The sequence below is a fragment of the Heterodontus francisci genome, chromosome 13 (assembly GCF_036365525.1).
Source record: "Heterodontus francisci isolate sHetFra1 chromosome 13, sHetFra1.hap1, whole genome shotgun sequence".
Taxonomy (NCBI): Eukaryota; Metazoa; Chordata; class Chondrichthyes; order Heterodontiformes; family Heterodontidae; genus Heterodontus; species Heterodontus francisci.
In genome coordinates this window covers 566,795-579,407 of record NC_090383.1, presented here as the reverse complement: position 1 = coordinate 579,407, position 12,613 = coordinate 566,795, and the positions used below count along the sequence as shown (strand labels likewise).

General features: G+C 44.2%; 1 protein-coding gene across 7 annotated transcripts in view; it reads left to right on the top strand.

Moving 5' to 3' along the window:
• LOC137376165 (utrophin-like) overlaps window positions 1-12,613 on the top strand; it is a 904,611-nt gene that overhangs the window by 393,393 nt on the left and 498,605 nt on the right. For all 7 annotated transcript variants that reach the window (XM_068044198.1, XM_068044197.1, XM_068044199.1 and 4 more), the window contains 4 exons: window positions 7,463-7,698; window positions 9,159-9,276; window positions 9,981-10,186; window positions 11,523-11,677. In XM_068044198.1, coding sequence (XP_067900299.1) covers window positions 7,463-7,698; window positions 9,159-9,276; window positions 9,981-10,186; window positions 11,523-11,677 — 715 coding nt within the window. The remainder of the gene's footprint in view (window positions 1-7,462; window positions 7,699-9,158; window positions 9,277-9,980; window positions 10,187-11,522; window positions 11,678-12,613) is intronic.

Here is a 12,613-nt window from a genome sequence, read left to right as displayed (position 1 = left end):
ACCTGTCTTTGCATTCCTTGTATTCCTTCTCAGTCTGCTCCCATCTAATACGGAGCTACTAGTACTGTCTAACACACTCACATTATGCACCTTATTCCTCTTTTCTACTTCCATATGCTGGTGCTCACCCCCTGCCAATTTAGTTTTAACCCTCCCCACAAGGATAATTTTCCCAGTCTTGTTGAGGTGTAACCTCTCCCTTTTGAGTAGGTGCCTTCTGCCCTAGAACTGCTCCCAATGCCCAAGATTCTGAAACCCTCCCTCCTGCACCATGCTTCAAGCCATGCATTGATCTTTCCTATCTGCCTATTTCTACTCTCATTAGCACATGGCACTGGGAATAACCCAGAGATTACTACCTTCGAGGTCCTACACTTCAACTTCCTCCCTAGCTGCTGAAAATCTGACCATAGGACCTCAATACCTGCCCTTGCTATGTCGTTGGTACCAACATGTACGACAACTTCTGGCTCACTTCCTTTCTCCTGCAGAATATCCTGCACCCTCTCCGTGATATCCTTTACCCTGGCACCAGGGCGGTAAACATATCATGCGGGACTCATAATGATGGATACAGCAATGCTTATCTGTGCCCCTGACTATGGAATCACCTATAACATCTTCATTTCTGCACTTTGCTACTCTCTCCTAAACAGTCCCATGCCCATTGGCGCCATGGTTTGGACTGCCCACCTCCAAGGCGTCATCACTCTCAGCAGTCTCCAAAGCTGAGTACCAGTTTCAGAGTGGCACACACCTTGAAGACTCCTGCACTTCCTGCCTCTTCCTACTCTTCCAGATGGCCACCCATCTATTATCCTGAACTCCTACTTCCTGTGGGGTGACCACCTGCTGGAACGTACGATCCAAGAAATTCTCCTGCTCCCTGATGCTCGGCAGTGATTCCAGCTGCCCCTCAAGCTCAGAAATCCTGAGCTCAAGCTGAAGCAGCTGAAGACACTTCCTCCACACGTGGTCGTCTAAGACGCATGACGTGTCCTGAGTTACCACATGGTGCTGGAATGGCAAGCATTAGGTCGCAGCTGACCATCCATGATCTTTAAAAAAAAAAACCCATCTTTTTAAACAATCTATTGAGTACCCTGTTTAAACATATCAATTTGATTAATACCTCTTGTCCTGCTCTGTTCTGATGCTCTTATTATAACACTTAAAGTTACACTACCCCGATTGAATATTTTAAATTTCCCAGCTCCTAATTTGAAACAATACTGTCCTTGCTGGTCTCTCTCTTTCTCTACCGCTCTTTAAACTCCCTGCTGGTCTCCTTACAAAGCAATGAACTCACACAACATGACTCCTTATCCTGTGATGCCAATTCACAATATATCCTTGGCTCTTGGCACTGATTCCTCTCCCCCACTGTGCTTTGCTGCTCTGCCGCTGCTGGTGTTTCCCGTGATGTTTTTAAAGAGGAAATATCCTTTCCACATCCACCCTGTCAAGACCCCTCAGAATCTTGTATGTTTTAATCAAGTTGCCACTTACTTTTCTAAACTCCAGCAGATACAAGCCTAGCCTGTCTAACCTTTCCTCATAAGACAACCCGCCCATTCCAGGTATTAGTCTAGTAAACCTTCTCCGAAATGCGTCCAATGCCTTTACATCCTTCCTTCAATAAGGAGACCAATACTGTGCACAGTACTCCAGGTATGGTCTCACCAATGCCCTGTATAACTGAAGCATAACCTCCCCACTTTTGTGTTCAATTCTCCTCGCAATTAATGATAACATTCTATTAGCATTCCTAATTACTTGCTGTACGTACCTGTATACTAACCTTTTGTGATTCATGCACTAGGGCATCCAGATCCCTCTGCATCTCAGAGCTCTGCAATCTCTCACCATTTAGATAATATGCTTTTTTATTCGTCCTGCCAAAATGGACAATTTCACATTTTCCCACATTATTCTCCCATTTGCCAGATCTTTGCCCACTCACTTAACCTATCTATATCCCTTTGTAGCCTCCTATGTCCTCTTCACAACTTACTTTCCTATCTCTCTGTGTCATCAGCAAATTTAACCACCATAGTTTTGGTCCCTTCATCCAAGTCATTTATATAAATTGTAAAGAGTTGAGGCCCCAGCACAGATCCCTCTGGCACACCACTCATTACATCTTTCCAACCAGAAAATGACTCATTTATGCCTACTCTCTGTTTCCTGTTAGCCAGCCAATCTTCTGTCCATGCCAAAACGTTACCCCCTACACCATGAACTTTTATTTTCCGCAATAACCTTTGTTGTGGCACCATATCAAATGCCTTCTGGAGATCTAAGTACAGTGCATCCACCGGTTCCCCTTTATCCACAGCACATGTTACTTCAAAGAACTTCAATAAATTGTTAAACATGATTTCCCTTTCACAAAACCATGCTGACTCTGCCTGATTACCATAAAGTTTTCTAAGTGCCCTGCTATAACATCTTTCATAATTGCTTCTAACATTTTCCCTATGACAGATGTTAAGCTAACTGGCCTGTAGTTTCCTGTTTTCTGTCTCCCTTTTTGAATAAAGAAGTTACATTGGCTATTTTCTAGTCTAATGGAACCTTCCCCGAATCTAGGGAATTATGGAAGATCAAAACCAACACATCAACTATCCCACTAGTCACTTCTTTTAAGACCCTAGAATGAAGTCCATCAGGACCCGGGGACTTGTCAGCCCGCAACTCCAACAATTTGTTCAGTACCACTTCCCTGGTGATTGTAATTTTCTTGAGTTCTTCCCTCCCTTCCATTTTCCGATTTACAGCTAATTCTAGAATATTACTTGTATCCTCTATGATGAGGACAGATGCAAAATACCTGTTCAATTCATCATTAATTTCCCAGACTCATTTTCTATAGGACCAATGCTCACTTTGTTAACTTTTCTTTTTTAAATATCTATAGAAACTCTTACTATCTGTTTTTATATTTCTCGCCAGCTTTCTCTCGTACTCTAATCTTTTAGTCATTCTTTGCTGCTTTTTATATTCTGTCCAATGTTCTGACCTGCCACCTATCTTTGCGCAATTATATGCTTTTCTTTAGGTTTGATACTATCTTTAACTTTTTTAGTTAACCACGGATGATGCGTCGTCCCCTTGGAATTTTTCTTTCTCATTGGAATGTATCTATTCTGTGTATTCTGAAATATCCCCTTAAATGTCTGCCAATGCATATCTATTAACCTATCCTTAGCCTACTTTGCCAGTTCACATTTGCTAGCTCTGCTTTCATGCCCTGAATTGCTCTTATTTATGTTTAAAATACTAGTCTTAGACCCTCAAACTGAATGTAAATTTCAATCATATAATGATCGCTGTTGCCTAAGGGTGCCTTCACTATGCGGTCATCAATTAATCCTATCTTGTTGCACAACACCACATCTATTATAGCCTGCTCTCTGGTTGGCTCCAGAACGTGCTGTTCTAAGAAACTATCCTGAAAACATTCTATGAACTCATCTAGGCTACCTTTGCCCATCTGATTTTTCCAGTCTCTATGTAGATTAAAATCCCCCATGTTTATCACCTGACCTTTCTGACAAGCACCCATTATTTCTTCCATTATATCCCGTCCTACAGTGTGGTTACTGTTAGGGGGCCTGTGCACCACTGCCACAAGTGATTTCTTGCCTTTATCATTTCTCATCTCGACCTAAACCGCTTCTACATCCTGGTTTCCTGAACATAGGTCATCCCTTTCTATTGTGCTAATACCATCATTAATTAACAGAGCCACTCCTCCACCTCTTCCTAGCGTCCTGTCCTACTTACACTGGAAATGAGGCACCTTACAGGGGAACTTATTGAGGTACTTAAGATCTTCAAGAAAAGAGAGCTACTGGATTGTATCATGTCAACTGGCATGGACACGATGGACCGAAGGGCCTGTTTCTGTGCTGTCTAACTCTATGACTCTAATATTTAGATAAGCTTTGGAACAAGGGCACTTGGATTAAAATTCAAATGAGGCAAGCTGAATGCAAATTAAAGTAAAACTCCTTCTTTTGGAGGATGGTAAACTTGTAGAATCGTCCTATCCGTGGGGAGGTGCAGGCGAAGTTGTATCTAAATTTTACATGACTGATGGATACATTTTTGGCAGAGGACATCTGAGGTAAAGTGAGATAAGAGGCCTTTGGGAATGGTCCATGAGTGTTGATAGTAATTTCTACTTCCATATTATCCTACGTACCCGAGTAAATTGAGACATGTGGAGGGAAGGAATTATTTTAAATATGTCTTTCAACATGCCATGTATATTCAGGGTACCTTAGATTACCCTTTTTTTTGTTCGTTTCTTGGATGTGGGCATTGCTGGCTAGGACAGCATATATTGCCCATCCCTAATTGCTCTTCAGAAGGTGCTGGTGAGCTGCCGCCTTGAACCGCTGCAGTCTTTGGGGTGTTGGTACACCAACAGTGCTGTTAGGAAGGAAGTTCCAGGATTTTGACCCAGCAACAGTGAAGGAACAGCGATATAGTTCCTAGTCATGATGGTGTGTGGCTTGGAGGGAAACTTGCCAGGTGGTGGTGTTCCCAAGCATCTGCTGCTCTTGTCCTTCTAGTTGGTAGAGGTCGCGGGTTTGGAAGATGCTATCGAAGGAACCTTGGTGAGTTGCTGCAGTGCATCTTGTAGATTGTACACACTACTGCCCCATGCGTCGATGGTGGAGGGAGTGAATATTAAAGGTGGTGGATTGGGTGCCAATCAAGTGGGCTGCTTTGTCCTGGATGGTGTCGAGCTTCTTGTGTTTTTGGAGCTGCACCCATCCAGGCAAGTGGAGAGTATTCCATATTCCATCATACTCCTGACTTGTGACTTGTAGATGATAGACAGGCATTGGGGAGACAGGAGATGAGTTACTTGCTGCAGAATTCCCTGCCTCTGACCAGCTATTGTAGCCACGCCATTTATGTGGCTAGTCCAGTTCAGCTTCTGGTCAATGGTAACCCCCAGGATTTTGATAGTGGAGGCTTCAGTGATGGTAATACCATTGAATGTCAAGGGGAGATGGTTAGATTCTCTCGTTTGAGATGGTCATTGCCTAGTACTTGTGTGACGCAAATGTTACTTGCCACTTATCAGTCCAAGGCTGGGTGTTGTCCAGGTCTTGCTGCATGTGGACGTGGGCTGCTTCAGTATATGAGATGTTGTGAATGGTGTTTAACATCGTACGATCATCAGAAACATCCCCACTTCTGACCTTATGCTGGAGGGAAGGTCATTGATGGAACAGCTGAAGGTGGTTGGACCGAGGACACTGACCTGATATCCTGGGGCTGAGATGATTGACCTCCAGCAACCACAACCATCTTCATTTGTGCTTGGTTTGACTCCAACCAGCGGAGTATTTTCCCCATGATTCCCATTGACTCCAGTTTTGCTAGGACTCCTTGATGCCATACTCGGTCAAATGCTGCCTTGATGTCACCTCACCTCTGGAATTTAGCTCTCTTGTCCATGTTTGGACAAAGGCTGTAATGAGGTCAGGAGCTGAGTGGCCCTCGCAGAACCCAAGCTGAGCATCAGTGAGCAGGTGCCGCTTGGTAGCACTGTCGACGACCCTTTTCATCACTTTGCTGATGATCGAGAGTAGACGGACGTGGAGGTAATTGGCCGGGTTTAATTTGTCCTGCTTTTTGTGCACAGGACATACCTGGCAATTTTCCACATTGCTTGATAGATGCCAGTGTTCCAGTCGTACTAGAACAGCTTGGCTAGGGGCACGGCTAGAGTGGAGCCCAAGTCTTCAGTACTTTTGCTGGAATGTTGTCAGGGCCCATAGCCTTTGCAGTATCCAGTGCCTTCAGCCTTTTCTTGATCTCACGTGGAGTGAATTGGATTGGCTGAAGACTGGCGTCTGTGATGCTGGGGACCTCAGGAGGAGGCCGAGATGGGTCATCCTCTCGGCACTTCTGGCTGAAGATAGATGCAAATGCTTCAGCCTTTTTTTTTTGCACTGATGTGTTGGGCTCCCCCATCATTGAGGTTTGGAGTATTTGTGGAGCTGACACCTCCTGTCAGTTGTTTAATTGCCCACCATCATTCACGACTGGATGTGGCAGGACTGTAGAGCTAAGTTCTGATCCATTGGTTGTGGGATTGCTTAACCCTGTCTGTTGCATGCTGCTTATGCTGTTTGGCATGCAAGTAGTCCTGTGTTGTAGCTTCAGAAGGCTGACACCTCATTTTTAGGTATGCCTGGTGCTGCCGCTGGCATGCTCTCCTGCACTCTTCATTGAACCAGGGTTGATCCCCCGGCTTGATGGTAATGGTAGAGTGGGGGGATATGCTGGGCCATGAGGTTACAGATTGTGGTTGAATACAATTCTGCTGCTGATGGTCACAGCACCTCATGGATGCCCAGGTTTGAGTTGCTATATCTATTCGAAATCCATCCCATTTAGCACAGTGGTAGTGCCACACAATACGATGGAGGGTATCCTCAATGTGAAGACGGAACTTTGTCTCCACAAGGACTGTGCGGTGGTCACTCCTACCAATACTGTCGTGGACAGATGCAGCTGCGACAGGTAGATTGGTGAGGATGAGGTCAAGTATATTTTTCCTTCTTGTTGATTCCCTCACCACCTGCCGCAGACCCAGTCTAGCAGCTTTGACCTTTAGGATTCGGCTAGCTCGGTCAGTAGAGGTGCTGCTGAGCCACACTGGGTGATGGACATTGAAGTCCCCCACGCAGATACATTCTGTGCCCTTGCTACCCTCAGTGCTTCTTCCAATTGTTTCAGGGGGCATTTAAGACTCAACCACATTTCTGTGGGTCTGGGGTCACGTGTAGGCAGATTTCCTTCCCTAAAGGACATTAGTGAACCAGATGGGTTTTTACGACAATCGACAATGGTTTCATGGTCACCACTAGACTAGCTTTTAATTCCAGATTTATTAATTGGATTCAAATTCCACCATCTGCCGTGAATGGTTTTGAACCCATGTTCCCAGAGCTTAAGTCTGGGGCTCTGGGTTACAAGTCTAGTGACATTAGCACTACAGCACTGCCTCTCCTTTGCTTGTTTGCCCCAGGGAGATTTAGGGGATTTTTTTCCAGAAATTGATCCAATCCCATTTATCAACTTGATTGCCATTTCTACTCCCCTACAACAACAACAGCTTGCATTTGCATAGCTCCTTTAACATTGTAAAACGTCCCAAGACGCTTCATAGGAGTGTTAGCAATCAAAATAGGACACCGAATCACATAAGGAGGTATTAGGACAGATGACCAAAAGCTATATCAAAGCGTAGGTTTTAAGGAGGTTCTTAAAGGAAGAGCGAGAGAGATAGAGGTGGCGAGGTTGAGGGAGGAAATTTGAGTGGTTGGAAAAGTGGTGCTCGAGGTTGGACTGTCACATGGATTGGGTGAATGTGGACGAGCCCAGTGCTCTTTTCTCATCATTCTCTGTGTGTGTTTGTATGTTTTTCTAGTTCACTCCACTGTTCAGACAGTCACCCTGGTGTCAGCAACGCCTCCCTCTCCTGGAGCCATTCACTTAGTTCTGCGTGACGCCTTCTCCCCAGATTCTGAATCTTTGTCCGCGGATCTGGACAAGTCTGCAGTGGAGCTCATTGACTGGTTGACACTCATTGATCAGATGATCAAATCAAGCATAATTACTGTTGGAGATCTGGAGGAGATTAATGAAACCATTGTACGCCTGAAGGTATGGAAAAACCAATTGCAGCAAGAACCTGATAACAGCAACTTGCAATTGTATATCATGCCTTTAACATAATAGTGTCCCAAGTGTTGTGTATATTAATTGTGTTTAATTGTATGCACGTGGTGGGCTTTAACTGGGGTTTTAGTTGAGCACATATGAAGAGGCACATATTGAAACTGTGGTGTGATTGAGTTAGGAGGTGTGTGCTTGTAATATTTAACTCTGTAAATAAATGTAAAACTGAGTAAAGATTGGCTGCAGTACTATCCTTCACCAACTGGCTTTCGGGATTAGAACACCAAGCTGCTTCAAACTGACCAGTCAGCCGTGGAGGATCTGTGAGATGGATGGACTGAGTAGTAGAGGTTTTAGGAGAGAGATGGACGAAGTGGTAAAAGTTTAATAGAGACGAACAGAGTGGTGGAGGGTTTAGTTGTGAGGCAGAGGGGGTGGAGGATTTAGTCATGAGACAGAGGGGTGGAGGGTTTAGTCACGCGGCAGAGGGGTGGAGGGATTGGTCATGAGGTGGAGGGTTTGGTCGGGAGGCAGAGGGGTGGAGGGTTTGGTCGGGAGGCAGAGAGGTGGAGGGTTTGGTCGGGAGGCAGAGGGGTGGAGGGTTTGGTCGGGAGGCAGAGGGGTGGAGGGTTTGGTCGGGAGGCAGAGGGGTGGAGGGTTTGGTCGGGAGGCAGAGGGGTGGAGGGTTTGGTCGGGAGGCAGAGGGGTGGAGGGTTTGGTCGGGAGGCAGAGGGGTGGAGGGTTTGGTCGGGAGGCAGAGGGGTGGAGGGTTTGGTCGGGAGGCAGAGGAGTGGAGGGTTTGGTCGCGAGGCGGAGGGGCTGGAGGGTTTGGTCGCGAGGTGGAGAGTGGAGACTGCTAACAAACTTTGAGAAACACACAGAACAATGGGATTAAATCTGTTAAACTCTTGAGTCCAGTGTGATTGGTTTACAATAGGCTGAAAGATTGCTGTATTCCATTATAATATGTGGTATTTTTGTAGTACACCTGAACTTGCAGGGTGATTTAATCATTTAAAGGGTACACAGAATTTTGAACCCTGCACTCCCCCCAATCATGGGGACCTACCTGGTGGCTTTTCTGCACTTTTCCAAAATGACACAGCTGTGATCAGACTGATCCTTTGTTGGGAATCACAGGGCAAACTTCACACCTGCACTGTGGAATTAAGATATTCTGCGATTCAGCATCGATGAAAAGTTCACACCTTTGTGGTGTATTTCTGGGTAGTCCCATCAGTTCAGTCCTAACTTTGAATTCCTGTCTTTTCTCAATTTTAACCTTCAAATATTAATTTTTCTCTTATTTGTACATATTCAATACATCCAACTAATATTTACACAGCAGCATTATCATGCTAAAGGATGGTTGGAATTGATTTGAGGTTATAATTCTGTACCGTTTGGCTTTGTCTGTGCTCACACATTGATTTCTTTGACAACAGACTACAAAGAACGACTTGGAGCAGCGACAACCCCAGCTCGATGCTATTTTCACTCTGGCTCAGAACCTGAAGAATAAAACAGCTGATCTGGATGAGCGAGCTGCAATCACTGAGCGATGTGAGTGAGGTTCCTTCACAAACGTCAGTAAACCTGGTGACGTCTGTGGTCATTCTTTATTCCTGCAAATATGAGACACTTTTGAGCGCATAGAGACTTGAAATCTTGTGTGACATGGTTGCAGTGCTGTTACTTGATTGTTGGATATATGTGACAGTGCTTCAGCAGCTTGATATCAGGTTCCCTATGGCTCCTGTTGGAAGAGGTGCAGAGATCCAGGCACTGCACCTTCCTGCAGTGAGGGGCTGGGTGGTGCTGGCATGAGGTGGAACTAAACAAATCTTGGCAGAGAATGAATATGGAACAGATTATTATTGTGTTCCTAAACTGGGGTTTTTAAATTTGTCTTCTCAAGGTGTTTTAGGAAAGATTTTTTTTACTGACCTACCCTGTAATGCTGTCAAAGTACACAATTGTATTTTCTTATTAAACACAATTGTGCACAAGAATAGTGAGCAATATAGTTTTAAAGCCACGCGGTGCCTAGTTGCAAATATAAAATTTTAATGAGGTGTACAGATTTTCTTCTGCTTGCAGAAATGTGTTCTAATATTTCGAGATTAAATGTAGTTTATTCTGCACTTGCATTATTAGAGTTGCAGATGCACTAGAAAGGCTGTATTGTTTGGTGATGATGTGTTTGTAAGTACGATATTTGAAGGATTTTATGCATGTGTTTACCTCCTTTTGATGTATCTGTGCAGTGGTGAGGGCCCAGAACCAATGGGACAGCACGCAGCATAGATTGGAGGAACGGCAGCAGCAGCTTGAAGAGCTGCTCAGTGACAGCATACAGTGGGAGGAGGAGTGGCAGGCAACTGGGCGGCTGGTTGGTCAGAGTGAGATCCGCCTGCAGTCTGTGCTCCAGGTCACTTCAGATCCACTTGCCCCACAGCTGGCAGAAAGCAAGGTAACTTGTTGGCCTTCATCAATAAGTAGCTTATTGAGTGAACCACAGAACTGTGCTCTTACTGTAAACTTCCAGAGTCTGTCAGCAGAGGGAGCATCCTGACTGCTAGACTCAGTGCTGATTTGAGTTTAATATTTATTTTTAAAGAATTAATGTGCTCGTATTTTATTCACCAAGTCCCAGACATTTTTAGGAACTTGATTTAATGAATGTAACTTCCCATGGTTTTGCCTAATTAGATCAATGCCACATTGAACTCAACGTGAGCCATTCCTATTTGTTCAACACTTAGCTCACCTTGGATCAGTTCAAACACCAATAAAAAATGGCAATATGGAGAGAGAAAAGATGGCACTCCACCCATTTTTGCTGCCTTTTTAATTTACCTGTGGTGAACAGATGAGCTCCATGTTACCTGCAAAAAGGAGTTTCTCAAGCTGTGATTTGTAAATGTCCAAACGGTGGGAGTGGGTCACAGCTAAAAATCACCACCTACTGACTCCTACACAAGCTACAGGCTGAGTTAGTCCCTGAAAGCAGCTGTGATGCTGAACCACAAATTAGTGGAATTTCAAAATTTCTGGTCTGTGTGCGTGCTGCTGGTTCTGCTTGTGCATGTGCTCAGAAGATTATTAAACTCTGCAACTGAAAACTGTTTTTGCTGTCTGCTTTTCAGTTATGAATAGCACTGGACAGCTGCCCCCAAGGCCACACTCTGGGCCTTCCTACATGACTGTGTACTGATCTCCTTGACAATTCTCCCATACCTTCTGAATCACATAGGTGATGACTAGAATATAATGATTGACAGTTTGATCAGTGATCTTGCACATTTATGGTACTTTGAAGTGTAAACTTAGCAGTAGAAGGCAGACTATCCTTTGGGAAATACTGCTGGACTGAACAGGGTAAATGAACTGTTGAATATTGTGCTAAAGCTGATCACAGTTTGGTTCCTACTTTAGCCCTGTGTAATGAAATTGCAAACATGCTTCTATATAAAGTGATTAACAATTTTGTTGCATTTAGTGCACAGAGGAAATTACCCATCTGTCTAGGCTGATGCATGTAGAGTGGCGTTTGAATGAGTTACTGTTGGGACCAGTGCCCAGGGAACCATGTCCTCGCACGTGATTGCTTTCAGGGGAATGACTCTTTTTAAATACTGCTCTCTTTCTAAATATCCAGAAATGGTTGAGAATTACAATTGAAAATACTGCATATATCTGAAAGGGATGAAGTGGTGCACGGAGGATAATCTATGCATAATTCTAGGTGTGTTTGTGCTTTGGATACAACCTGTATCTCTCTGTGTCTAGTGCTCTCTGTTTTTCAGCACTTCCTGCAGGAATTACACAAAGGGCAGTTTACAGTAGCTGCATTCAATGACCTGTCCAGTAAACTACTCCATGATTATGCAGCAGATGATACTCGGAAGGTGAAAGAACTTGCAGACAGCATCAATATATCCTGGAATAATATCAATCAAAGGTGAGATGAAAGGATTCCACAGACCTGGACCAGATTAAAATCTTTAGGATGAAGGATATCTTGTTTAGAATGTATGTGTGTCATTCAGATATTTAACCCACACCTGGTCATTTTCTCTCCCTCTCTATCAGTTTGTCTTGTGTTGTGCTGTGTTGCTTGGCTGAGAGAGCAAATTGGTAGCCTGCTGCTGTTCATGCAGCTATATTACAGGCTGACTGCTGACTGGCTGACCAGGAGACTGGACCTGTTTTTCCTTCTGTTCTGGTCTTCTTTCAGTTGCTCCATGATGCCGCTGAAGTTGAGGATTTACTATAAGTGGAACTGTGGGAATGAACCTACCTGTTATCACTTCATGATATGGTGCATTCGAGATGGATGCGGTAGTGTAGTGGTTATGTTATTGGCATTAGTAATTCAGAGGCCTGGACTAGTCATCTAGAGAGCGAGTTCCGTTCCCATCATGGCACTTGGAGAATTTGAATTCAGTTAAAAACAAAACGTGGAGCTAAATAGGCGGTGTCGGTAAAAGTGACCATTTAGCTGTCAGATTGTCATAAAACCCAACTAGTTCACTAATGTCCTTTTATTTCTAATAAATGGGACTAATTTTGAAGATGAGCAGGAATGTTCAACCCAGTGTCCTGGCCAATATTTAACCCTCAACCAACATCACTGAAACAGATAATCTGGTCATTTTCACATTGATGTTTGTGGGAACTTGCTGTGTGCAAATTGGCTGCCGTGTTATGTGCTATAAAATGCAAGTCTTTCTTTTCTTTTTATTGATGGAAACCTGCTGTCCTTATCCAGTCTGACCTATATAAGTGACACCAGTCCCACGGCCTAGCAAGTTACCAGGGCAATCTAGGAATGGGCAATAAATGCTGGTCTTGCCAGCAACAGTCATATCCCAAGAATAAATAATGAAAAAAATCC